Source organism: Osmerus mordax, chromosome 1 (genome assembly GCF_038355195.1).
Source record: "Osmerus mordax isolate fOsmMor3 chromosome 1, fOsmMor3.pri, whole genome shotgun sequence".
NCBI lineage: Eukaryota > Metazoa > Chordata > Actinopteri > Osmeriformes > Osmeridae > Osmerus > Osmerus mordax.
The window spans coordinates 17701653-17729600 of record NC_090050.1 but is presented as its reverse complement, the minus strand read 5'-3'; the positions used below and the strand labels follow the sequence as shown (position 1 = coordinate 17729600).

At 42.0% G+C, this 27948-nt stretch overlaps 4 protein-coding genes across 7 annotated transcripts; 1 reads left to right on the top strand and 3 right to left on the bottom strand.

Moving 5' to 3' along the window:
* The first annotated feature begins 2 nt into the window (after positions 1 to 2).
* On the top strand, positions 3 to 11350 carry LOC136938512 (transmembrane protein 198-like). Of its 2 annotated transcripts, none has more exons than XM_067231711.1 (6): positions 3 to 29; positions 372 to 407; positions 7147 to 7446; positions 7949 to 8524; positions 8798 to 8946; positions 9069 to 11350. In XM_067231711.1, the coding sequence occupies exons 3-6, from the start codon at positions 7281 to 7283 to the stop codon at positions 9216 to 9218; spliced, it is 1041 nt and encodes a 346-aa protein (XP_067087812.1). In that variant the 5' UTR covers positions 3 to 29; positions 372 to 407; positions 7147 to 7280; the 3' UTR covers positions 9219 to 11350. The 2 variants fall into 2 exon arrangements, 1 of the variants encoding a protein (XP_067087812.1); XR_010875505.1 differs by having other exon boundaries at positions 9 to 407; positions 9069 to 9643; positions 9925 to 11350.
* Positions 11351 to 11395: 45 nt separating this feature from the next.
* mmp19 (matrix metallopeptidase 19) lies at positions 11396 to 15047 on the bottom strand. The gene is made up of 9 exons (XM_067231695.1): positions 14952 to 15047; positions 14508 to 14596; positions 14288 to 14418; positions 13859 to 14071; positions 13456 to 13701; positions 13229 to 13357; positions 12960 to 13124; positions 12721 to 12848; positions 11396 to 12588 (listed from the first exon to the last, which is right to left on the bottom strand). The coding sequence occupies exons 1-9, from the start codon at positions 15045 to 15047 to the stop codon at positions 12358 to 12360; spliced, it is 1428 nt and encodes a 475-aa protein (XP_067087796.1). The 3' UTR covers positions 11396 to 12357.
* A 2273-nt stretch (positions 15048 to 17320) lies between these two features.
* Positions 17321 to 22630, bottom strand: suox (sulfite oxidase). 2 transcript variants are annotated; one of them, XM_067231533.1, is made up of 5 exons: positions 22512 to 22630; positions 20794 to 20864; positions 19705 to 19903; positions 19301 to 19576; positions 17321 to 19192 (listed from the first exon to the last, which is right to left on the bottom strand). In XM_067231533.1, the coding sequence occupies exons 2-5, from the start codon at positions 20850 to 20852 to the stop codon at positions 17963 to 17965; spliced, it is 1764 nt and encodes a 587-aa protein (XP_067087634.1). In that variant the 5' UTR covers positions 20853 to 20864; positions 22512 to 22630; the 3' UTR covers positions 17321 to 17962. The 2 variants fall into 2 exon arrangements, with proteins under 2 accessions (XP_067087634.1, XP_067087714.1); XM_067231613.1 differs by lacking the exon at positions 22512 to 22630 and adding an exon at positions 22021 to 22100.
* A 480-nt stretch (positions 22631 to 23110) lies between these two features.
* mcrs1 (microspherule protein 1) lies at positions 23111 to 27544 on the bottom strand. 2 transcript variants are annotated; one of them, XM_067238220.1, is made up of 14 exons: positions 27419 to 27544; positions 26615 to 26786; positions 26346 to 26484; positions 26056 to 26217; positions 25844 to 25953; positions 25605 to 25713; positions 25158 to 25296; positions 25001 to 25076; positions 24876 to 24904; positions 24697 to 24789; positions 24517 to 24599; positions 24294 to 24381; positions 23920 to 24047; positions 23111 to 23812 (listed from the first exon to the last, which is right to left on the bottom strand). In XM_067238220.1, exons 2-14 carry the CDS (start codon positions 26782 to 26784, stop codon positions 23726 to 23728), a joined length of 1413 nt encoding a protein of 470 aa, XP_067094321.1. In that variant the 5' UTR covers positions 26785 to 26786; positions 27419 to 27544; the 3' UTR covers positions 23111 to 23725. The 2 variants fall into 2 exon arrangements, with proteins under 2 accessions (XP_067094321.1, XP_067094313.1); XM_067238212.1 differs by having other exon boundaries at positions 26615 to 26812; positions 27419 to 27543.
* Between the last annotated feature and the right edge of the window lie 404 nt (positions 27545 to 27948).

The following is a 27948-nucleotide window of genomic DNA, read 5'->3' as shown; positions in this document are numbered from 1 at the left end:
CAGGCTAGGATACGTAGCAGAGACGGAGGGTAGGTGTGAAGGAAGAGGGGTAAAAGAGTGAGCCATTTGGTCGCGGTAACTTTTTCCAGTCGTGACTAGCTCGCCAACTGACAAAATGCCGAGGTTCTCATGAATAAACATTGACAACCGATAGATTTCCAAATTCAATACCGGCTGTCGGTTGAGGCTGTCGGTTGAGTTAGCATTTGACCACCTAATATTTTTGTATTCCTAATCCGACTTTTGACAGAAAAACAAACATTTAGCAGATATGGTCAATAAGATTTTGCCTTAGGTACGTCTAAAACCGGTTCTCCCAGTGCTGTCTCGTTTTTTTTGTTTTCCTCACTGTATTTTTATGCCCGATTTAGGATCACGGATTTCGACTACACAGCCGAACATAATCGGTAAGTAGACAAGTTTGGAATCTCAATTTTCATGGTTTAATGCCCAGTAATATCATACATTGAGTCATCGCTGCTAATATACTTTTAGATCTAAGGGCTGAATACAACCATATACAAATGCATACGTTTTTAGACTGTTACATTGTAGCCAAGGGCCTCCTATAGATGTAGAGTTCGGTTCTGCACCTAAAGGTGTGAGGAGCAATTCCTTCAGTCTAAACATTCAATCTACTCCATCGAGGAATCTGTTTGCCATCATTCCAAATCACATTTACATAGGCTGTTCATTTTAATAAATGATGATTTTGATTATTTGCTTTCAATTTAAAAATCAAAACCTGTTTAACACAGTCATCGTCGCCTCATGTTGAACCCCCACCAAAATGCTTGTTGTGCTTATTCCTCTGACATAACTGGCATTCCAGCATCAGTGGCACAGTTATTTCACCGAACTGTACATATAGTCATTACAACTATACATTATTTTCTTTTAATGAAATAAAGTGGGAGTCAGGTGGCTGAGCCGGTTAGGGAATCGGGCTAGTAATCTGAAGCTTGACAGTTCGATTCCCTGTCATAACCCCCCAAAAATGACGTTGCGTCCTTGGGCAAGGCACTTCACCCTACTTGCCTCGGGGTGAATGTCCCTGTACTTACTGTAAGTCGCTCTGGATAAGAGCATCTGCTAAATGACTAAATGTAAGTGTCATGAACTGTCACACTTTAAATATTGTTGGCAACTAATGTGCTTTACTCTCCAAGAAAAATTGCCTGAAATGGAATAGTTTATCTTTAACCTGGCATTTATTGTGGCCGATCTTACATGCCCCCATCTTTAAGGAAAAGAGTGTGTGTGTAATGACAAACTGTCATATCTCTTCCCACTACTTTTTCTGTAATCTTTCCCTCTCCATAGTCTCAAACTGAACATAAAGGAGCCTTGGCCTTGTGGCCAAGTGTTTTCGTGGTGGGGGTGTGTCTTCCTTATGCAGGGGTGTAATGATAGCCTACATCCCTCTCTGTGGCAGTGGAGTCACAGTGAGTCTCTAGTTTCACCCTCTTAACATTTTGCCCCCCCCCCCCCCCCCCCTATGCTCTTTCTAGTCCTGTTAAACCTTTTGGAGTTGAATTGAAAACCATAAAGAGAAGTTTGTGTTAACAGTAACACACTGGCAGACAGGGGTAGACGTTCACATGACAACACAATTAGTTATGGAATGCTATTTGCTGATGCCACTCAGTAGTTGTAGTACGACAGTATGACATTTGAGTCTCACCACAGCAAACTGAATCTTGCAAGGGTCCTTTGGTGGTGGTTTCGATGTTCCAAACCTTTAGGTAGCTAACTCTTTAAGACAAGATCTGAAAAGAATAAGGCTACCTCTGTTTTAAAGCATGGGCATACATAATAAAGGAATATCCTGCCACAGTGCAATTATTTCAACCTTTGAAACCCAGATTAGCATTCCAGTTATGTCTGGCCACACATCCATGCCTCCTTCAGTTCTTACAGAGTTTCTTAGGGCTGACTGGGATTAACCTTGATTCCCAGCTTATTCAATTATTCTTATGGACTTTACTCAGAGCGGGAACACATGAGTACGGAATGAGTAAAAGACCGTATGAGATGTGTAGTGTGAGATAAAAGGCTAAACCATTGACTCACAGTACTTTCACACTATACAGTGTCCTTCATTAGGCCTTATTTACTAGGTTATTATTCCTTGAATAGTTCATAGGCCCCCAGTGGTGCTTGTCTCAAGCTTTCAGGAGCTCTGTAAACTTTGGCTTTGTTGAAGCACCGTATTTTCATGGGCTGTAATGTTCTGCTTACTGTATTGGCAGTGCAGAGCAATGTGTTTATACACTGACCACACAAAATCTCCCACAAATGATCCACCAAAGTAAAGACGTCCTGTAAATAGACTTTGTCTTCAGCCTTGTTTGCTGTTATGGATGCTTTTTGTGGCTAGGTAGATTGACGGGAGTCTTGTCAAGTCTAGGATAGTTGAAAAGTCTGAATTTGGGTTGCAGGGAGTCCTGTTGCCTTATTGTAGGCAAAGTAAGTAGAGAAAGTAAAAAGAAAAGAGCTGCTGCTGTGGTTTTGAGGTTCCAGGGATGTACAACCATTTATAGACTAGATAGTATACTGAAAGTATGAGTAATGTTGTTATTTAGACTAAGAGGATGGCCTGATGAGCCAAAAACCCATGGGATATTTTAGGATGGGGAGAGCCCTTTTGGAGTTTGAATTATACACTGGCACCAGACAGACAGACAGACCTAGGGCTAAATAGCTACTCTGGGTTTCTTCAAATGACAGACCTGACCTGGAAGTACCAAACGTACAGACACACACACTGTGGGGGGTCACATGACTCCACCCTCTACCTACCATCACCCCAAACTACAGTATAACTACTGTATTCACTTATGTTCTCCCAGATTACTTTTCAGACACAGCACACTGTCTCTTTAATGGGATGTTTTTCATGTTGTTGTTTTTTAGCAGACATCCAAACATGTCTAGCCTACATCTAGAAAATGTAGGCTACCTAAGTTTATGCTGACATTTAACATACAGCATGATGTTGTAAACCAGTTCTATACCCTGCACATCAACTTAAATAGTTTGTACTCAATATGATAAGGTGTCAAGTTACTGTCATGATTTTCTAATTGTAGCAGCCTATGCCCTTAGCTTCACTTACTGTTCAGTCCTACTGGTTCTTCAGTTTATGACAAGTAGGTTTATTCTTCAGCTAATAGTTGTATTTTACAACGGCTCAAACTACCTCTCACGTCTTAATACAGTACTGTCTATACATTGTAACTACATCTATAACAGTCACTTAGTATTATTTCAACCTTTTTACATTGAAACCCACCATTATCATAAAGACTTGAAATCATGAAAGGGCCTCCACATGTTTATAAATATGGAAAGATGTGCATGGATTGAGATGGTTTTTTAAGTACTATATGTGCACTATATATACTGTAATTACATGTGTGTGTCATACACATGTGACTGCTTCTTGAAAAGCCTCTCATTGTGTCTGTTCTTTCACTTACTGTCGTTTTTTTTCTCTGGCTTTTTTGTAAGCAGCTCAACAATCTTAGTTGAAAGGCTTCTATTGTTTTGGGCTTCTCACAAAGGCAGGCGTGGAGTGGATGATCTTTTGGGGGATAGGAACTAATGATAAAAATATTCCAACTTTTAAGGGTTGTACAGTCTGCCTGGCTGTGTTTTTCTATATTGTAAGTGAATAAGTAAATAAGTAGTATTAGTATTTTCTTCTAAGCTGCTTTTCAATGGTCTTCCTCTTGTGAGAGAAAAATGTTTTACAGTTGGTTGATGGCTTGGGGTGGGTGGGATCATAGAGAATCTTTCTTGCACCACCCTGTAGTTTGTTTGACAGTTTAGATGGTGAAAGAAAGAGCCTCAGGTTAAATAGACAACTTGACATAATTTGCATCCAGCCATGGATGTTGTTAGTATCCACAAGCTGCAGTGGAGCTTGTGGATACTTATTTTTTTCAAAATTTTCACAAAAAGCAAGAATGTGTTGTATGGTTAATAAGTAGCCTACATAGTCTGTCCTAAGTGCTAGTGTAAAGCCCTCCAGTTAATTTATATCCCCTCACCTTCTATACATTCTCCCCTATTTATTATCCCTCAGAAGTGTTTATAATTACTCTTTTAGCTCTGTCTTTCCCTCTCTCCGTGTGTCTCTCTCCCTCTCTCTGGGTGTCGCTCTCCCTCTCTCTGGGTGTCTCTCTCTCTCTCTCTCTCTCTGGGTGTCTTTCTCCCTCTCTCTGGGTGTCTCTCTCCCTCTCTCTGGGTGTCTCTCTCACTCTCTGTGTGTGTCTCTTTCCTTCTCTCTGGGTGTCTCTCTCTCTCTCTCTGGGTGTCTCTCTCCCTCTCTCTGGGTGTCTCTCTCCCTCTCTCTGGGTGTCTCTTTCCTTCTCTCTGGGTGTCTCTCTCCCACTCTCACAGCATTTGGAGTCCAGGGTAAAACAGTCAGGACTTTCTTTGGGAGAGCTTTCTGCTCTTCCAAGCCCAGCTGAATGAAGGCTGAAGGCCTTTAGAGGAGGGAGGGAGGAGGGCACAACAGGGCTCGCCAAATAACTGCAGGTCTCCCTTTTGCCTCATTCACTCTGTGGAACAAAGTGTTGTTTGAGTGGAATTGGTTAGACATTTAGAAGAGAAGTCGGGCAGAGTGAATGGAGGACATTTTACATTTTTCGCCAGTATGAGATTATTTTTACAAATATTTTATCTTCAATCAGACCATGATCAGGCTTTTCCAGGATCAGATGATCTCTTAGATGTGTTATCGGCACTATAATATGCTGTACTCTTCATAAATATTTCAAACAAGATTAATCTAATGACTCAACCATGGTATGTTCATGGTCAAGCAGAACCTTGTCATTGTACTGTCATTGTACATTGTTATGTTTCTTGATTCAAACGTCTGATAGCTATCCTCATGTTGACTATCCAAATCCACATGCACTTCCTGTTCTGCTTCCTGCGCCGAAAGCAGGGCTCACCTCCAAAACAGCACCCTTTACTGCATTTCCTGTTCAGAGCCTATGCTTCCTGTCTATGAGTGAGAAAGGGAGAAGTGGGGTCAAAGGTTAGATGGGGTTGAAGTTTCCCGCTTATGAGTAAGGAAACTAATATAGAAATTAGCTGTGACAAACTAAGTATTGTGATGTAATTTGAAAATGTGAGATTAAATGAGATTAAAGTATCTATTGTCATTTTATACACGTTAAATTATGCCTATTTTGTTATGGTATCCTTAAGATGGTGGAACATCTTCCTCTTGAACATCTGCAGCCTTTCTCAGTATCTCTTGCTAGTCTGTGAGAAGGCAGTATAGCATTGAGGATGGGATTTATCATGGCTACAGCTGTAAGGGGGGGTTTGGTGCAGTCAACTGGCCATGATGCCAAGATAGGGAGAGACACCTCCTGTGTCAAACAACCCCTTTAGACAGCTGGGCAATAATCTGAGTTCCTGAGTACTCAGCTGCCTCTTGCCTTCATACCAGAGCACTCTTGGAATACTTGACAGCTCACACTCCCTCCCTTAATTGAACACACCCAAATTAACTATGCAGGGAGTTGTTGACCTGCAAAAAAGAGATGCACAGCAAAGCAGTGTCATCCATCTTGTGATACTCTGAATCCAGTAAAGTAGGAAGGATTACTACCATTTTGACCACCCGCCCCCCCACACCTCCTTGGTTTTCCCCAGTTTTGTGTGGTGCATCTATTTCTCCCAGCATGCTTTGCTGTGGGTGCCAGTAGAGGTCATGGTTTGGGTCTCAGAGCCTTTGTGCTGCCCCATAATGGTTCCATTCTCCCAGAGAGGCACAGACTCCAGGCCTCTCACACTGGCCACTATTGTGACTCACAGAGGGACAAAGAGAGACAGACACACAGACGTGGGAGTACTGGGGTGTTTGTGTGGGTGCTGCTTGAGGTTCTGAGTACATGAACTTGAATGGGAAACTGATATCGAATTGAAAATCACTTATATATCCAGTCAAAACTGTTGATCAGATTTCTTTTTTGTTACCAAGGTTTTCTCCTATTCATGTCTGTGTTTTGAGAACTATTTTTGGGAAACTATAAGACATTATTATGTTTAAGTATATTGCACATTGCAAAAAGAAACAAATGTGTGGTAGTTGGTTCTTAACAGTCCTAGTTAATTCAAAATTGTTGCTGCAAATGAAACATTACAGATATGACTTTCCAGAGGAGACAGAGGCAGACACTAAAGGTCTGAACACAGCAGTGAGAAAGCTCTAGCCTTGCCCTAAGTGAGCCGCTTTCCAAACGGCCCTCATTCTTTCCATGTCAAGTCATGGGCAGGTCATAATGTATAGCCTGTGTCTGCGAAAGAGGGATGGGGTAGAGAGAGACCGCTTAAATGACGACTAGACAAAAAAAAAGGGTGGGACAGAAAGTTTGGTATTGTGAAGAAGAGAAGGGGATAGAGGCTGTGGAATGGTAGATGCAGAGAAAGAGGGAGACGGGAGGGAGGGAGGGAAAATAGACAAGGAAAGAGGGCGGCTGCTGACTGTTTTTCTCCTGAGCTGTAAACGTGAGTTAGCTGTAATCGGATCAGAACTGTGGTGAGATCATAAAGGAAGCCTGCCAGCAGCTCCAGAAAGAGCAGCCCACCCTGAGCCCACCCTTAGTCTCTCTCTCTCTCTCTCTCTCTCTCTCTCTCTCTTTCTGACAGAGCAGGGAGGCGGACAAAGTCTGTGGCAACAACACTCTTGTCAGTAACAGCATGTCTGCTCAAATATTAACATAGCATAGTTGGCCTCATTATGTAATTCTCAGTCACATCCCTTCTGCTTAAACTCAGAGTGCTGACATGCCACTTGTATTTGCAGCCATGTACACTTATTGTCTACGTATTTGAATCTGATGGTGATCACAGAAACTCTGTGTATGTGTCTTTTCAAGTATTGTCTGTCCAACAAAGTCATGTGTCTGGCAGCCTCATACACAGTCATTAAGAAGAAGTCACAATTGGCCATCAGATTTAAACTTCCCTTGAACACTTCTTTGAGGAGTTTGTTTGTGTATTGTGGGGGATTGTACAACTCCAAGTTCCTCAAGTAATTTAGAATCTTATTCTTATAGCATGTTATTCACTTTGATGAACTGTGATGATTTAACTACTTCTTTCTCTGTCACCTTACAGGCACAATTCTCAGATGGACTACAGATAACACAGTTGTCATTTGGACTCTGGTAGTACACTTCAGATTCATCATATCTTTCCCGGTTCACCTCCTCCTTCCCCCTCTCACCCTTGTGGTTTGACACAAGCCAACAATGGCAGACCCGTCTGGGCTGGGCCCTAATGGGGCCGGAGTGGGGTCAGAAGCAGACATGGGTGAAGTGGACGCCTGCAGCCTGGAGATTGAGAGGAAGTATGAAGTCATCCCTGCTGTCATCTGCTCCATGTGCTGCCTGTTTGGTATCATCTACTGTTTCTTCGGTAAGGGCACCAGGTCACCAGCCATACCCCAAAAGACCTTGATGTCAGCAACCAGCCGCAAAAGGAACACAAAATGCAGCTAGAACATGCACACGTGCACTATGTGTCTGTTCAGGTGTGACAAAATGTCCAAACATATCATTGGTATATCCAAACATAATGTCTAGGGGCTTTTGATTCTGTCTGTTTAAGTCGGCTAGTTGTCAGTTAGGCCCTTAAAGGGTTTCTTGATGTAATTTCTCCATTTAAAGTTTTATTATGGAACTAATTAGCTAAATGAAAAACATCTGGAAATTAATATAATGATGGCATTACCCTAATGTTATGGAGTTGCATGCAGTGATCACACTCAGACATCACTCACACCCAAATCAAAAGCCAGGGGAGGATCACACAGCCTTTTTTCTCACCAGTTTCACTATAGTTACCACCCTCTTCCATCTTCTCCCCCTCTGTTCTTTTCCCTCCTCTCGGTTTTGCTCCTCTCTTCACCATTTCCTAGGGTACCGCTGTTTCAAGGCAGTAATGTTCCTGTCAGGCCTGATGTTTGGCTCCGTCATAATCTTCCTGCTGTGCCACAAGGAGCGGGTGCTGGACACCCAGCTGAGTGTGGAAGCGAGCGCAGGCATCGGCCTGGGCATCGGCCTGCTGTGCGGCCTGGTCACCATGCTAGTGAGGAGTGTGGGCCTGTTCATGACCGGCCTGCTGCTGGGCCTCTTACTGGCCCTTGCTGCCTTGCTGGTGGCCCACCAATTCTACACCCCCACCACAGTGTGGGTGCCCCTGGGCACGCTGCTGGGAGCGGGCATGCTGTTTGCTGTGCTGACATTACAGTGGCAGAGGCTTTTCACCGTGCTCTCTACGTCTGTGTTCGGGGCGGCTATCATGACAGTGTGTGCTGACTACTTTGTGGAAATGCTAGCTCTAGCTACACATGTCTATGAATGTCTGCGTTTGGCACCAGCTCCGCCTCTCTGCTGGTACAGCTGGGTCATCTTGGGCATTTGGCCGGCGCTCAGCTTCATGGGAGTTCTGGTGCAGTGGAAGCTGACGGCTGAGGGCTTCTCACACACTGAAGGTATGAATGGTATGAATTAAAGGTGTAGATTTACAGTATTGATCCTCTGTGCAGTGACTGGTCGGCAGTCACTGCACAGTGTAAATAAGGTGGGCTATGCGGTATGTGAGAGAACGGTATACTTAGCAGAGAGACAAAATGGAGGCAATGTTTTGAATATACGCTGTCATTTCTCAGTTATCAGTTATTCTTTTTTTTATTGTTTGTGACTGTGGATTGATGGAAGTCAAGGACTATAACGATTCTCTTTCTACTTCCCTTTCCATTTTCAAGTCATCATTAGCAGGAGGCAAAAAAGAGTCCAGTTAATGCGAATCAGGCAGAAGGATGCCAAGAAGCGTCAGCAGGGTGGGGGGCAGGAGGGCACGTACCGCCGCAAGCCCACTCCAGTGAAACGCTACGCTGGAGACCTACTGGCACCTGTCAGTTTCACACCTTGGCTAAATTACCACCCTTATACTTATTTCTGTCTCTTATGTAACTTTCAAACTTGTAAATGTAATGTTTTTTAATGATGCCCCCCCCCCCCCCTCTCTTCTCTCAGAGCTACCTGCAGAGTCTCAGGGATCGACAGATGGGAACAGGCACTTCCCTCAGCAGCATGGGAACAGCAAACCACACCATGATTGATTTTGACTATGAGACAGGCTCCACAGTGCCCCTCACTGCTACAACTCCTGTGATAAGGGTCTGAGGGAGGCTGAGACACAGAGCCCTTTTCTCTCCCCCACCAACTTTGATCTGTTGAATCTCTAGACATTATTGCAGAGGACTCTGCACATCCAGTGACCATCCATAATAGACAATGTGAGATTCAATAAAATCCAAGACCCCTCTACCGAGCTGAAGAAGAGCCTTTTACAGTATTTGGTCAGCCATAACATCAATGCAGTTTACCTCCAGTGTATGTTATCAATCTGTCATGCTGGATGCTTGGAGGAGTGCAGTCTGAAGTGCATCTACATCTTTTTTCCTGTGTGCTGTTCCTTCAGAGGTGGTGTTGGTGAAAGGAGGTCTCCTCCTGTTTGATGTGTGCTGTAACCACTTTGTCAATAGACTGGCCTCTCCCTGTTTTGTGTCTGCCCTGGCCGGTGGCAGCTCCATGTGAAAAGTCTAAAGGTCAGTTCTGCCAGAGATCAGGAGGGGGGAATTCAAACAGCCCGTTCGGCTTTCTTGCACGCAAGTCAGAAGCAGCATTAAAAGAGAATAAGAGATCGTTTTTGAGCCGATCAGCTTTCTCTTGTTCCATAATCATTGAATAATGTAGTCAACATTTTTTTATGGATATGGCCATCAAAAGCAATAGAGCTACCCTCTCACAGGACATCAATGATTGCAATCTGAGTAATCTGTGCATCAAAGACTTGAATGACCTTGTGGCGTATGCATTCTGTCAACAGTTGTTGACGCCTGTCCTGCACAACAGTTGAAGCTCCCCCAGTGAGTGAAGTGGGATTAAACTAAGGAAAGACATTTCTCTGCTCTTTGTTGCTCGAGTTGCTGTGTGTGTGTGCGTGTGTGTGTGTGTTTGATAAGTCATGGTATATGTGTTGAAACAATGATCTGTGTTGGGTGTGCCTTTTATTATGAACACACATAATGACCAATAGTATGTGGACACAGCTTAGTATACAGACACCTGCTTGTTGAACCTCTCATTCCAAAATCATGGGCATTAATATGGAGTTGGTTTCCACTTTTGTTTTTATAACTGCCTTCACTTTTCGGGGAAGGCTTTCCAATAGATGTTGTAACATTGATGCAGGATTTTCTTCCATTCAGCCACAAGGGCATTAGGGATGTTGGGCACATTAAGGACATTAGACCTGGCTTGAAGATGCTGATAGAATGTATCCCAATAGTATACATTAATGGTGTTTTGATCAGGGATCTGTGCAGGTAATTTAAGTTTTCCTATACCAAACTTAACAAATAATTTCTGTGTGGATTTCCTTGATTTGTGCATGGGGGCATTATCAAGCCAAAACAAGAAAGTGCCTTTCCCAAAAAGTTTGAAGCACAGAATTGTCTGGTATGACATTTTGAAGCTTTAGCATCATATTTCCACCAGTAGAAATACGTGCTCTAGCCCAAAACCATGAAAACAGACGCTATTGTTAATTGGCTTGATAATGCCCTCCATGCACAAAGTGAGGTCCATACAGAAGTGTTTTGTCAAGTTTGATGAAGAAAAACGTCCCTGGCCACCACAGATTCCTGACGTATCCATGGTAATGCCCATGGTTTTGAAATGCCTCACAAGCTCATTTAGGTGTGATTGTCAGGTGTCACATACTTTTAGCCAGTGTACAACTGCTTTTCAGGATTGTTTTGGATGTCTGATTCAGATCTAGTGTGCTATGATGAGAGACTTGAATACAACAGACACCCTACTAATACACAAAGCCATTCAGTGCCTAAATACAATGAGGTGACATGTTCTGTAGCATTAAATAAAGTTAGCTTTCATCATAAATCTACTTGATGGCTTCTGGCCCATTTTGCTGGTGGAACATAATAAGCCTTTTGGGACATGTTCATGTAATACTATTACTCTTGGTTGTTTCAGACAAAATTTCTGTGAAGTAGTGTTTTTTTATTAGTTAATGGGCTATTTCTATTGGTGGAGTGCCCGTATTCAGTTATTTATACAATTAACAACATGGAAGAGCCATCAAATTAACTAGAGAGCAGTTGCCATAATCTCATAGGTTACTTTTTGACTGATAGAATCTTACAGAGGCAGTACCCTCTTGTATTCTCAATATGTAAATAAATGTTGACAGGACATTGAAAAGATAAACAATTAAATCAGTTTAAAACGAATAAAAGAAATGTTGAAAAAGCTCTTGAGTCATTTTTTGAAGCACATATATGATTTTATTCAACCCATTGGTCACATAGCAACATTAGCTGCCCAACTGCCTTAAATCACAGAGGATCTCAAAGGCAATTACAAGTGGTGGGTGGGGGTATTTCGTTCATTCTAATAGGTCAAAGCAACAGTTTTGCTTAGACCACTTAACTGGACAATAGGTATATGCAACCAAATGCCCTGTTCATGTCTGTAATCCACTGTTTTCATGAATTTGCTCTCCATTGTTCATTAGCCCTTCTCATGACATCACATGAAGATTTTGTCCCAAAGGACACAATGGCTTATTTCAATGGTTTGTAGTGTTGCTTTGTATTGCTTTTACTGTCTTATAGAGAAGTTAACTCAGCAAAAGTGCTTGTACTCACACAAAAGCTGTCAATTTCCTAAAAGCTGAATGTGCCATAAGGCTTTCAAAATGCCGTTATAAACCAGTTACTGAACCTCAACATACATATACAAAGAATACACCCAATTTTACAAACATTTGATACTGGATAACACTGGTGAAATCCAAATAGCTGAGAGCAACCATACCCATTCCACATCTGTTTGAGGGAGAAAATGCCTCCCTTGAAGGCCCCCTGAGATCACAACAAGCAACCTCTCTACAGGCATTATGCATGTAAACTTCAGTTTCACACTGAAAGACACTCATACCAACACACAGTCCTAGCAACCAAACAGGATTGTGTGTGGGATTAAAGTTTAGATTACTATAAAGCGAGTACAACTAGTTTTACTAGAGAACATTAGTGTTCTCAGAGGTTAACATTAACGGTATGAACACAGTAAGACACTTGCCCATAAAATTATGTAAATATGTAATATTGAATTCAAATGGCTCTTTGGCAGACCATGGGTCTTATCTCGTTATCAAGCACCCTGCACCCCTAATGTGTTAATGTGTCGCTCCCTGAACGTTATAGTGGTGTCTACTGCCCTCTAGCAGTTGTCCCTAGCAACGCATCCAACGCTCCCTCTTGCTGAGTGGGTATCCTCTTTCCACACTCAGTAGGTCATTTACGCGCCAGTATTTGTCTCCCTTAAAGAAGTACAGCTTGCCATTGGTCCAAGTGAAAGCTGCGTCAAGGTTCGGGGGCAGCCCAGTGAAGAGCTGGGAAATGGGTTTGGGGTAAACACTGAGGTTACTGTACTTCAGCTCATCCCACTGCCAGTAACCGGATCCCTGCAAACACAGACGACAGGGATGGCACAAAGAGAGTATTGAGTATAGATGAAAAAATACTTAGCTATGAATGTTAAATGTACACATACTGTGTTTAGAAATCCTATTGTGTTTTTAAATAGGCCTAAATACCTTGAAAAAGATTAGCTTCTTATTCTTTTCTAGATACAAAGCAGCATCAATGTTTGGAGGGATGCGTTTCACTTGTTTAGGGTACCCGTAGTCCAGGCCGAAACTGGTGTACCTCCACACTTTGTCACCTGGAATAATAGTCCGAAAGAGAAGAGCTGTAGTGTGCCAGTTTGATTAACCTAATAACACTCTGTATTGTGTGGACTGTGCATGTGGGAGAGTATTTTACAGTATTGTACCTTTTAAAAAGTATGTCTTGTTGGTTCTCTGCGAGTATACAGCTGCATTTAGGTTCCCAGGAAGTCCCTTCCACAGCATGTCAATCCTCAGAGGGTCATTGTATCCTGAGTCAGACACTGTCCATACATAGTCACCGCTAAAAGCAAAAGTCTTCTTCCATGGACCTAATATGGCATAGGAGTAAAGAATATTACACTGACCAGCCAGACATACTGCATCCAGCTTTACAAGACAGATGGGTAGTCAGAAGTGGCCACAGACAGCTCACCCAGCATGATGGCATCTAGCCTAGCAGTGCAGGGGTTTAGGGTGTCTCCCTCAGCATCAGTCTGGCTTATTGTGGGGGTAGGAACATAAGCTGATGTGGGGACAGAGGAAGGACTGCTCACGCGTTTACCTAAGAAAGACAGAGATAAGACAAAGGGTATAAGTATCAGTGTATACAATGACAACAGGTCAACATTGTCATGCCTGTGGATCCAGGTCCCACCTCACCATAGAGAGCTTGAATGCCTTTTACGTCGTCAGGGTGCAGGCGAAAGTTGGCACGGTAACCAGAATAAACTGGACCCATCAGAGCACTTCTGTACTGGGAGTGGCCTAGCCCCAGGGCATGGCCTATCTCATGGGCAGCTACAATACGCAGATTGGTGCCATAGTACCTCCCCTCAGTCCAAAACTCATCTTCATCAAAATGTACAATTCCTGACTCTGGTGATTCTGCATGGGCCAGCACATAACCTGCAGTGTCGGAAGGTATACAAAGTTGAATATTTTGACAAGACATGACATGACATGACTCAACAATTTCAGGAACAACCTGTTGGTTGAAGATGTAGCGTCAACCTAATTATAGAGACCAAGAAGAGACATGTATGCATTCAGACGGTACATTCACCTTGTCCATCAAAGGGCACAGCACATGTGGCATCTTTCCTATGGAATGAGATCTTGATGTCAGCCCGTCCATACTCCACCTCTCGGAAGCTCAGGGGAGCCACCTCACTCCAGTATTTGAAAGCAGACCGAATGGCTCTCCTGGTCTCTGTCTTTCCCATGTCTGGAGTGTAGTTATAGATGCGGTAGGTCAGGCTCCTCTTGTGCCAATAACCTGACATTTGAAAATAAACAAAAGCCCACAAAATGAAGAGTTGAGTAATAATTATAGACTGTAGTAGAGTTTCATAATGTGTCTAGGTCTACAGTATGATTGTAAAATATGACCCAAGTCAGGAATCCAAAATTACTACTTGGAGCATTTTATACCCATATAGGAACAACTTTGTTAAACTCTGGCAGAAGCAATGATCTTTATACGGTGACCAACCCAGCACTCTATATTTGTGGGATCTTTGGCTGAAGGAATCTTCGAGTCCACAGCGAGGTTTCCTCATCACATCTAGAGTCTTCTCATCTACCTTCCCAGTGGTGGGTAGATGTGTCACCCTCTGTAACACCCTAAAAAAGATGGAGGATTTGAGCATGGAGATATATAGGATGGATAGACTTCCTTTCCTTAGAATCAGCTCCACTCGGAAGATCTTTACCTGAGGGCCTCTCTAATGTCCATAGGTGAAAAGCCCTGGTCCTGTGGGTTAAGAGGAGTATGCAGGTAGCCATACTTCCTAAGGTATTCCTGGTAGATCATTAAAGTAGAGATAGAATATAAATACTGTATCTAAATACAGACCATTTCTTTAATCTGACCACCACAACAATATGCACTTCTGATCCTTGATCTTCTCTATGTGCACTATTTGTACATCACTTTGAATCTTCACTGATTTTGCTTCAGCTAAATAAAAAAAAATGATAATTAAGTACAATTACATCCATAACCACAATCAATCAAAGGTGAAATAGAAACACCAATGCACACTAAGAAAAAAAAAAAAAAAAAAAAAAAAAAATATATATATATATATAGAATTGCTAATACAATGGGTAGCCTACTTGAGCCAAACATTTTATCCATAAGATTATTACCATACCACTGCTTCTGTGAACTCCATTCTCCTATCCATTACCGATGACATCACGTTAAAAGTAAGTGCTAAAAGCACAGTCATCTGCAGCAGGTATTCCATCGGTTGAACAAGGGTTACCCCAAAAAGAAAAATGCTGGTCACAAAGCAAAGATTTTAATACAATTCTACTAATAAAATTGTCAACGTAGCCATCTAAGCGTTCAAAGTTAGAGATATAAAGTTATATGGTCAGCACCAGTTATAACTTTTTCATGGAGTCAAGCTTTGTTCTGACTCTCTACTTTGGTGTGTTCTGGAGTTTTAACTGAACTGGGGGATGAGTCAGCCTTGAACCGCTGTGATGATACATCCCCGAGGAATGAACAGCTGCCAAATGAAAACTGGCTGCTTGGCTGAAATAGCACTTTTGTTAACCATCTAGCAAGTAGCCTCTAACCTATACCTATAGCCAGGTATAGGTTAGACTGAAGGCTATATTGCTGTTGGTGGTGTCTTTAGACCTCTGTTTAAGAGGTAGGTAGGATGATATTTTAAAATGATTCCTGACACTGCTGAATTTTCTGAAGTTACACTTCCAGAACCATCAACGGTTCTTGTGTCAGCAGTTCAGCATTGCCATAGTAACCACACCTGTGACCTCTTGATCTGCAGTAGAATTCTCCACCACTAACATGCTACAATGTGCCACTTCTAACCGAACAACAACATAACCTCATACACAGATATACTCTGCACTGGTTTGCAGCCTATATGTTAGAATTCTGTAAATGTGCAGACCTTAAGCAGAAATTTTCAAACCCTGTGTTTAGTTTTGCATGGTCATGTCCTTTTTTTTTTTTTTTTTTTTTTTACAGCTATAGCAAATATGGCCAAATATACCTCTATTCAACTGCACAATATTTGAACATGACAAAATGTATGGGCAGGATTTGTGAAGATAGGATCTAAGGTCATTCTATCTTTAGTTCTCCTAAAAGGGAAAATACAAATCTATCTTATGTTCAGGTTACATGTTGGATGAGAAGAATATGAGTGTCAGTGGAGATATTGCGTAGAAATGAGGAACTTTCTGTGTCATTGACTCTGTGGCTGAGGGGTGAATACTCATGGGACAGTCATTTTCCATTGACCTGAGTGCTGACTGGCCTTCCAAGAACATCCTGATTCATATCAATAAACCCAAAAGGCTACATTCAGTGCACTTCTACAACATTAATCAAGGATGTTTGTATCCGGTCTGCGCACTTCCACTCTTCACAACGAAAGTCCCTCCCCCCTCTGAGTCAGAGAGGGGGGAGGAACACAAGGTCACATCTGCATGCTGCTGAAAAGTACATTTTTGAATTTTCTAGCTAGCTTTCCTTGCAAGAAATACGTCCTAGAGCGTGATACAAAGCATTAATGAGACACTAGTAAGAACAAGTACAGTACGGTATGTGGGTCTTTATACTCACTCAAATAATGCAACTCACAAGCTGTACTTGTCTTGCTCTCTGCTTTGATCCTGTTTCTTGTATCAGTGGGTGGGAAGGGGTGGGAGGAATGTGCACTTTTAGCAGGTCTCAGGCTTGACCATAGCACCTGTCTGGTTAAATTCTGAAGAAGCTTTCACAGCTTTTCCTATTCCAATAGCACCACTTCATAAAGTGTGTTTTTCCCTCCATTCAGTTTTTATTATATTGTGAACTTTGGATTCCTTATTGAAATGACTAAAACACTGCCTGTCTGTGGTCTTGTCTCTTGCTGACTTTGTTTTTCTTTCAGATCATTATCATTATATCACCTGCTTTATACTACCATAGTCCACATTATTTATTGTTGTTAACCACTTATAACCAGCCAGCGAACTACTGCTTGCTCTTCTCTATGCCTTTCACTCCCTTTCTTGTATGACTCCACCCTGTAAGTCTCTTGTTCCCTCCCTCGTGTAGTCCCTGCCAGCTGGAATATTTCCCCTTCTTTCCAGGAAGCTGTCTGGACCAGTTCACATCCTGTGTCCAACGTCACCACATCTGTGCATCATTGAGTTCAGAGAGCAGAACAAACTTTCAGGTCTTCCCTTTTTACATCGTAAAGTAAACTAGAAAAGTGGTAACAGATGTATTGTGTGTGTTGAGGGGGGAGGCAACACACACCAGATTGTACTAAAAACATAATAAGCCTTTGAATACAATAAAATAAATCATAGCAAAGCAATACACCAAAGAGCACATAACATTTATCTCAGTGTGACAGCAGTTTGTTTTCTAATCATATTTTCATCTATACTAGAAACATTTTCTAACCACTAGAGGTCAGTGGTTCAGTAAGATTATTCTGCAGTATGTATGTTCTACAATAGAAAAAATCATAATAAACACCCAAATCAAACTGGAGAAAATGTTTATTCAATATACGTGAATATACATTCACTTAAAAAGCTGTTTCACTGGTTAATTTAGTACAGTGTGCAAAATAATGATTTAGTTATTGAAAATATAGCTCTTGAAATACCTTTTTGCTATTGAATACCATAAACAAGATTGTACCTGAATGCTACAGATTGAAATCATCAATGCAAAATGCTTCAGATTATAACATCTTAAAACAGATATGATCTGAGCCAAATGCTTTTGGTCCTCAAATTTTTCTTATTATGTCTAGATATACATTTTTGTAATATTCTCAGGATTATGTAGATGATACTGCCACATCAAATTAAAATAAATTATATGCATTTATGACATCAAAGCCTAAACTTCAACATCCCTTGAGTGAATCAATGGAAAACCTTTGCCTGGTTTTTCACCAAAAAATGTATTTAACCAAAGTAACTAATTTCATTAAATTAAAACTAATAACTAAAATCATTAGATAAGGCACCTTAACAGTTCATGTCTTGCTCAAAGAAAATCCCACTATTATTCTTCCACCTACATGTAGAAAAAGCAGTGGGTTCTGTCAAGCTGTCCCGATCAACTGGCAGCCCACAGGGACACAGGGACTTAAACCAGTCACAACTCAGACTGGAATCTCTAAATGTCGTCTTCCTCATAATCATCTCTGATACCAATATGAATTCTGTGCCAGGCGTTACTCAGCACACCCCTCAGGTTCCAGATGGGTGCCACAGAGTCTGGCTGCATGTTGTAGCTGTTGTCCACTGCCTTGCATACAATTTCCAGTTCCTGGGCATCAGGGGGAAGGGGGGCCGTTAGCTCCCACAGCTTCCATGCCCAGGCTTGGCCTGGAGGAGGTGTGGGAGCTGGGGCCTGTCCCTTGTCATTGGTCCTCAGTTGGGCCACCTGCCACGTCTTTCCCCCGTCCAGAGACACATCCACCCGTACCACCTCCCGGCCACCTCCACTCCAGGCATAGCCCTTCACAGTCACCTCTTCGGCACTACGGTCCACCACTGTGCCCTCTGCCGGTTGGGTTATGGCCGATTGGATAGGAAGTTCCTGAATGGCTGGGGCTGACTTAAAGTCCACTGTGTCCCAGTCTGTGCCCGGGGAGAAACCCTTGTAGTCATTCTGCTGCCAGTGGCTGTTGCTCTCATCCGGACTCACCACAATCTTGCCCAGCCATTTCACGTTGCGAGCACCCACCGTGCCTGGCACCACAACTCTGATAGGGTAGCCATGGTCAGCAGGGAGGTCCTCCCCATTCATCTCATAGGCCAGTAACACGTCACCTTCCTCACTCATTGCCTTGTTCAGTGGGATGGATGCTCCATAGGTGGTGCCTGTCACATCGCTGTCCAACCCCTCAAACTGCACATGACAAGCCCAGCTGGCTACTTCAGACACATAGCCAGCAGCCCGTAGCACATCCTTTAGCTTTGCGCCACTCCACGTAGCATTACTGATGGCAGCAATGCCCCAGTTCAGCCCTTTCACCTGCTTGACCTTGTTCATCTCAGAGCGGCGATTGCCTGCACACTGCAGCGTGGCGGTGACAGAGTGCTTAGGAAAGCGTGTCTTCAGCTCCTCCAGAGAGAGACTCAGTACACCTCCAGGCAGCCCTTCTACCTGAAGTCGGTAGGAGGCTGGGTCCACGCGTGGCACAGGGAGGTGGTTTCGCTTAAAGAAGATGGCAGAAGGGGTGATGTAGCTGTCAGAGAGGATCTCGGGAGGAGGCTCAGCATTGAAGGGCTTGAGGCTGTTAATGTGCAGGACGGGGTGGCGGGCAGGGTCGCTGGAGTAAGGGTCTGAGGAGACCACGCTCTGCTGCTGCTGCCGGTCCTCTGCACTCAGCTCACCCACCTTTCATAAGACAACAAAGGTTTTGGTTTGGTGACAACAAGATGCATGTAGACCAAGAAAACACACATTTTGAAAGGGTCTTCTATAACACAAGAAAACACAACAAACCTTATACTCTGAAAGAATCTCCAACACGTGGTCCTGGCTGTGTACGGCATACAACGCCCAGAAGGGCTCTAAATCTCCACCTGCAGCCAGCATAATCTTGTCCCCACCAGGGTGCATGGACACAAACTCAGTGATGTCATAAACACTGCCCTTGTAGGTAACCCAAACACCATCCTCCAAGGAACGGTGCTTGGTGACCTCATCCTGGGAGTAAATGGGCTGTGATGAATCTTGGTTTATCGGCTGCATCGTTGTAGAGGTAGCTGCACGCTCAGCCTGCAGAGGTCAAAGACAATTCTAAGTTATTTTGGCCCTGTGTTGTCTAATTTGCAACAGGACTGCTTCCCCCTCATGGCATCAACAGAACTGAATTTGCATCTGCTCTGACTGACAGTTGCTCTCACCTGGTTGTGGTTGAGTCCATATGCCAGTACGGCTCCTGTCCCTGCTAGCAGTCCTGCTAAGGCATGTCTCCAGTTTGGGCCATGTGCACGCTGGGACTGCTCCCCTGACTCCTGCCCACCATGGCTGCTGCCCCATCGGGAAGAAAGGCTGCCTGCACATGCCAACACTGGAGGGACTGCCTCCAGTGGTCGTTGCAACCTAGAGGAATCAATATGACATATATGTATGTCTAACCATGCTGAATTGGTTGATTCCTTAACACCACCCACCCATTACTATCAAATTATTTTGTTCTCTGTAGTGTAGCTGGCTCAGAGTTTCAGTGTTTATGAAGTCAAAGCCTGGAGAGGGTACAGTAAGTAAGTGACCAATGAGGTATGTGACATACAGTATGTATGGGTGTAACCAATTCTCCAAAGAATGACTTATGTCATGAGTCTTCATACATATTGGGAAATTGTGTGAAGACTGGTATTTCTGAAATTCAATGCTAAAGAAGACTGACAGAAATTTCTGTCAAAAGATAAGCAAACTGAGTGTAGTTTGCTTATCTTTTGATAATTTCTTACCATATGCTAAGATTGTTCGTTTTGCTCAATAGGAAGTTCCTGGGGTAGCAAATCTGTTTCATGTCACTACAGCAATAAAACCTATTAATAAACTGTGTGTAATCAATCTCTTTGTCAGAAGTTCAGATAAGGTAACCCTTAATGACTGTGTCTTTGCTCCTGCTCAGAAATGATTAAGCTGTTTTTTAAGATGACTTGAGCAGAACCAGGCCGACTTGAGTAGTTAACCTTTCAGTTGTAGACGTGGGTGGTAACTTACTGTACACACAGTTGTATTTTATGGGGACATTATGTAGAAACAATGTCGCCACATTAACTACTGTAAATAGAGACCTTTGTCTGGGCAAGACTCAAGCTTCCCATTAAACCTATATTACAGCAACCAAGTGGACAAAGCAGATGAGATATATACATTAAGTGATACATAATATGCCAACTGATTAAACACAGAACAAAATAATCTGAACAGACCAGTTAAATTCTAATTAGTTACATTGGTGCTTGTGGTGTTAAACATACCTTTGAGTCTTGCGAAGACCAACCCTGGTAAGGCTATGACACTGTCTGAAAAGCAGCATTGCATTGATGGTCTGAAATAAGAGGAAATAAACATTTTTTAACCTGTAAACACATTTCAAATGCATATCAAATACTTCCAATCATCTTCCAGCAGCACATTAATTAAGGACAGATTTAAACTGTGTCTCTAGTCTAGAGTAATCAAGACACCTGAATTCATTTCCATCTTATTTATACTAATATGTTGACAGTGTAGCCAAACTATCTAAACTGTGTGAGAGTGTATTTTGAGAATTTGACCTGACCTAATACGTTGAGTCTCAACGTATATCAACTTTCACTGAGACTGGAATCAATGGAATCTGTAGCCAGGCCATTGAGTCATATGCGTCTTGGATATAGACTAGGTTGGAGAAGAAACTACAATTTACCCTCGCAGAGGTTCAAACATATTAGCCTACTATTAGACTTTCAGCTACTGACTACTGAATTCAACGACTGTTAAAAGGCAAATTAGAGCATTTAGAAAACTGTCTCAATATGTCATTCTGAACTCCCCATAGTGACACAATAATCAAACGTTTCACTGCCATGAAAATGTTCTGCGTATAGAGCAATGGGTTACCAAACTTCTTCAACTCCTCCTCGACTGGCCAATCAGGGGCTACCTCAAAAGTGAAAACATGCCGACCAACCACGATAAGGCCGGTGCCAACCCAGGGTAGTTTCTAGAAATTGAAGTTATTTGCTACCATACACATTTTAGCCGTAATTTTTGACATAAATAATTGAGACTGGTAATAGTCTAATCCTGTCACGAGTTAAGAATTATACAAACATCCTTTCTTTCAGTAGATACAAGTAGCCACATGCATCTTGGTCTAACTGTATCCTTCAACGCCAGTTTATATCAGCGTGAGACAAAATACCGGCTAATAAGGTGGTGTTATCACCTGTTATTAGTACTTTATTGATAGCCATAAACCTGTATTGTACAGACTTACACCCCAGCCTCATTTCTTCTGATCCAAATTTAGATCCATACGAAACAGTCTAACTTTAAGAAAAATGTCAACAACATACGAAATTATAACTCTATAATACTAAGCACGATCAGTTAAATAGACAATAACATTTGCTATAATTGACACTCACAATTATTTATGTAGCTAACAATAAGTTGTGTTGCAATTTGCAATGCAATAAAAGATAACATTGGGAACAAACCGTTCCTGGACCAAATCCCAATATCCACTGTTCTAATGTCCTGGCTTTTTCTCCAACAGTTTAGATTTGACGTTGCGTTGGTTGACAATGCTACACTAGTATCCGCATATTTGAAATCATGTTACCTACAAAAAAAGCTTGTGGGGGTGACTTCGGTTGCCTAGTACTGTACTGGTACAGTACAGCTAGCTAGCTCGCTAAGACTTCCTCAAAAAGCAGAGGGTGGATTGATTAATTAATATAGTTAGCTAGCCATTAAAACTTTAAATAGTCGGGAAACGACGCAGGTGTAATAGACAATGTACTTTTCCCCAAACCCTAAACAAATACAAACCTAGCAGGATTAGCATATACTAGTTAGAGCTACCCATCTTGTGTATACTATACACAAGATGGGTAGCTCTAACTAGCTGCTAACAAACATGAATTGTTAGCAATCTAGCTACGTCAATGTACTAATTGCAAAACTGAGAATACAAGTGACAACTTACCTCTGATAAATGTTAGAGCTAATATAATTTCAATTGCGATGGGGGATTATTCCAGAGATCGACCTGTACTCTTAAATCTTGCAGTGTGTACTGACGTAATTAGCCTGTGTGTGTGGAATCCCTTTTCAGTGTGCATTACGTCAGCACAAAAAGCAAGCACATTGAAAGCAGTCTGCACCATATATTAGGAGATCTGTGGTCTACCTTGAAAATACCGATATTTTCACAACAGGTTTTCCACAATTATTTACACGTCAGTAAAACCATGGTGCCATTAGTTTAGAAAAGAGCTGCAAACATAAAAACTAGACTACCTAACAGACGTTAGTTATCAAAAGGAGAATGTACCGCTGCGATAAGCTTATCTCAACTAGTTTTAAGGCCCTCATAAAAATGTTTATGAACTGCTAGCGCAATTTCATCTTTAGAACAACGTTTAGCTTCCCGATTTTATCATTTCACACGTCTAGACAATTCCATTATCGGCATAACCGATGTGCGACACATTGTAATGGCAAACGTTTAAACTGATTTAAATTATATACTCGAGCCAGTGAATCAAATCAACCAAACCAGTAAAACACTTACACATAGAAAAATAAGTATACAACTAAACACTTTTTATTCAACACCGTAATACAAAATTAAAGTGGGGTTAAACTTGTCCACGGATTTGGCTTAAGCAACACAAACAGAAATGCACAATTCCACTTTCAGTACAAGCAATTATCTATTCTGGTTGTAATCTACTAATTTATCCTTGCATTAGTACAATCTGAAAAAGAATCCTACAAGGATAAAATTAACCATCTTAAAGGAATGCATCTCACAGGCACAATGGACCTTGGTCTGAATCCCAATCTAAACCGGTAAAAAAAGAAAATATATATATTACCCAGTCCGGTGCTAATTGACAGCATTTTTATATATATGGGTGTATGTGTGGTTTTACCGAAATACTGTACACATCCAAAAGACTTGTGTAAACCAAAGTTGTAAGTTGTTTCTGTTCTCAACGTCCATGTTAGTGTCCTGATTATCTTCCCTGATGTGGCAATGGCTACAAGGATTCTTTAAATTTCAGGTCTGATGAGGCGTGATGGCACACAGTGTCTCAGGAAGGCCATTGTCTGCTGTTAGTCTATATGAAAGAGTATGCTGGACCTAGAAATCCGAGTGTCCCGCATTTAACTTCCTCCACTGAAGTGAGGCTCTCATTGCTGGTTCATCTTGGCTGCTTCGGCTTTGATGAGTGAGATCAACTCCTGGTTGATCAGGAATACAAAGCGAAGACCTGCAATCTAAGAAGAAACAAATGTACTTGTTATTCTAAGACAAAATAATTTCACCAATACCGGTGGTATTATTGTTAGCTGTCATATGGCTTTGTGATTTCCGTTCCACACACCTCCACTACTGAGTTGTTGTTAAGTTTCCACTTGTTTCCAGACAGAACTGGTCTGCCATCTATGTAGATGGGTCTACGTCCGTCATTGGCAATGAAGAAGTCCCCGTTGTTTTTCAGCTTAATGATCCCTGTAAACAAATATTTATATACAGTGCACTGCATTAATTCTGGAATATTAAACTATTTTGTTATTTTTTTGGTGCTGTTGGGAAAAATACACTGACAATTAAGTGCACAGTCAGTTTTTTGGTACAAAACTAAGTGTGCCAAATTATTAGGGTCATTCTAATACTTGCATGCAACAACTTCCTGAAGTCTGCCCCCCCCCACACACACACACACAAATTAAAAAATAAATAAAAGGCGGTGCCCACCTTGTTTTCTCGATATTTTCCAGGCAGGCCCTTCCAGTGACAGATCTACATCTATCTGCTTATCCTTTGTGGCCCTGCCCAGAGTAATCTGGAAACATTGGGTTTAAAATATAAGCCAGCACCACACTCACCTTACTTAAGAGTTTAGGTAATAAATGTACCAAAAAAACAGAGAAGTTCAAAAATAAATTTACAGTATGCTATGTGTATGGGTACAGCTCACCTCTCGTGACCTCATGAGATACCGGACCATCCGTCCTCTAAGCGCTGCTAGTGTCTGGTTGTCAAAGTCTGGGGAGTTCATTCCTAAAAAATAAAATAACAGCAAACACAACAAAGCTCTTAAAAAAGCACATTCTGTGACACCTATGTGAAACTGAGCTTCTCCACATAGTGCTCTCACCTGTAATGCTGTCTACCAAGACCTGCCAGCGTGGTAACTCCTGCTCCAGTTGCCTGATCTCCCTTTTCTGATGGCGATCAGAGATCATCAGCTCTGAGGGGATTGAGAAAGAAAAATAAGGCTCAGATTCAAAAATGTAACAAGCATACATTTCGACAAGTGGCCGTTAGATGACTTACCGTGCTCCAGCACTTCATCCCTACTCTCCCTGTGTGAGGAGACACACATGAATGTCAGAAAAATGGAGGGCTCTGAACATGACATATTTCACAGACTTGCAGAGTACTACAGAGTGAAGTCTTACTTTAGCTTTGCATCGTCAACCATCTGTTCAGCATCTGAGAAGTTGAGGACCTGGTCACTTTTAGGGAGAGGTTGGACTGCAATAGATCATAGAACGGTAGTCAGTTTAAAAGGACTGAAAACAAACAGTCAAGAAAATGTACCAAGTGTGAACTCACCACTCTGGTCCTCCAGCAGGTAGTACTGTTTGAGTAGCTGCCAGTGCACCAGAAGGCTCTTTGGTGTGCGTGAGGGGTAGAACACACTAGGGTGTTTACTTAGAAGCTCCTGGAACACCTCGAGTTTGGGCTGACTGGTCTTCAAGTGAAACAGAAATAGACTCGGAGCATGACATAAGGCCTTTTAGGTACGTCTGAAATTGATATTTTACTTGTCAATTAAGTTAGTTTAACATTCCCAAACCCTTGAAAAAATGACTCGAGTCCCAGTAATTGCATAGACTAACATGCAATCAAACATTGAAAGGTTTGTCATGAGGCAGTACTTTGTAACAAATGCTTAGGAAAGATTAAAATGAGAAATATGGTTTTGCTTTGAGTGAGGATATAGCCCTCAGTATATACTATTTTTGATTGAATCATGGTAGATTATCCTGTCACACTCACCGAGCCAATTTTTGCCAGCAGAACCTCCTCGGCCTGACTGAAGAGAGCTTTGCTCTGGATTGCAGAAATGGCCTCAGGGTGGAGCTGTCGCATCGCCTGCCATGCCAGTCTGAAAATTAAGTCAGTAGACTGAGTGAGTAAGCAATTGAAATGTGACTGGCAAGACAAAATAAAGAAGTGACACAACTAGAGAAAAAGACAAAACAATACAGAGGAACAGGTGTCAAAAGATTTCTTACTTTGAGATGACAGGGTCGTAGAGAAGAGCGTACCACCTTTCTTGGATTTCCCTCAAGGTGAACCGACAGCTGAACTTCACTCCGAGGTGAACAGAGGTTAGGTCTGTAGTCTTAACATACATTCACAAACACACCCACAGTCAAATAAGCAAGTGAAGAAAAAAAGAGTTGGAAAGAATACTGATAAGTTCCTTTTGTACATCACCATGCACCTGTAGTACAGCATTGATAAGTAGCAGGTCGTCAGTGGGTTTCCAGCGGCCAAGGTCTTTAGTAATCTTTAGAGGCTGCTTGCTTTTCTTTACCCTTTTGGTAATGGCCGGGGGAGTTATCACCATGGTGAGTGGTGGGGTGAGAGCGCTGGCCTTAGACACCTGATTAAATAGATTAAAGAACAACAAATTATTTCTCTATACAGCCAAATTTTTTGTTAGCCTTGCTCTGCCCTGTACCGCATTATGATCATATCATTCACCCTATGGATTCACAAGCTCATCCATACCTTTCTCTTCTCATTAGAGGAGGGTTCACTCGTAGAGCAGCGAATTGGTTCTATAATCGGAGGGCCCTTGATTCTAGTCGATGATTTAACCAGGCTGCTCTCCACCAACTCATCGTCAAACTTCTTCCTCTTGATTGACCTGAGAGCAGAATATAGGTACTGTATTATAAAATTATCATCTTTGAGAGGCATGTATATATGTATGCCATAATGATAAAAGCTTGTGTGTCTAAGAATGTGACAGTAACAGAAAATATTAACAATCAAACCTGGAGGAACTTCTTCGTTTAGGCACTCCGCCCCCCCCACCACAGACAAAGGCTTGTGTTGCTGTTCTTTTAACATCTTTCACCCCCATAGACTCCTCATCCTCTGATCGGCTCTGAGTTCCAGCTGCTCCGATTTGTGGACCTATCCCAGGAGCAGCGCCTGCCTGCATTTCTGTTCACACAGATATTCCCCTCTATCTTTTCAAATAAAATAAAATGACACAAGAACATCCCAGCATACATTAATAACTTTAATTCCAATTCCACAGATTGGAATAGGGCAGTTCACAGCATGCACAAATATTTTAAAGGATCTCCAGTTATTCATGGTACAATTTCAGTAATTTATGTACATTTTGCAATTGGGGTCAGGAAATTTAAATCTGAGGCGATTTACATATGGGCATCTGAAATAATAATGTTACTATATGAACTTAAAGTGAAGAATAGGCTAGCTAAGCCAGTTTTTCAATTCAGTTAGCCATGCTAGTCTAGCTAGGCTATCTTAGCACAAACGCTGTTAGCTGCCCTAGTATCTAGCTAGTATAGTCACGACGTTGGTAACGATGGCAAAATACCCTAGACAGTAATACACTTGCACACTATTCATTTTTAACACTCAGACCAAGTTATCTGTTTTCCAAGCATACTAACAAGTAGATACACATTCATTGCCAACGAGCTAGGCTAGAGCTAGTTTGATGTCGAGGTTCGTCGCCTGTATCTATCTAGAATACGATGCTAGGTTAGGCTAGCCACCATCGTCTATTTAACAAAGTAACTAAATGGATCATTCTTTCTTACCCCGCTTACACTTTTCGGTGTGACTAGCCAACTTGCTTCAAACCACGTGCATTGGGCTGGTATGAACTAACGTAACTGTTATTTCCGATATGAATCTACTGCTAGCTGGCTAGCACGAATCCAACAGACGTAAATCTTCCTCATCCCCGTAAAACATGCCATGGCTAGATGAGCTACGCAAAACAGTGCCACTGACAGGCCTGGAGCGCAACACACCTGCTGATGACTGCATAACATTGTATGTTAAATGTGTTTCATTGTATAAACTTTACTTGGTAGGCTCTATCACTAGATAAGATTCAAAAGTCGTAAGTGGCTTGACGTTATGTGTAAGTAAGCATAAGAACAAACAGCTTATTAATAATGCATCCCGATTTACCAATAAATGGTGCAGATTTACAGATATTTTAAACCAGGTCAGAGGATCTTCTAGATTCTAGAAGTACATACATAGTGTTTTCTCCAAATGTCTGAATGTTTGATATTAGTTTAAACAATAGGTTTGGAGGTGATATAGTAATACCAATTTA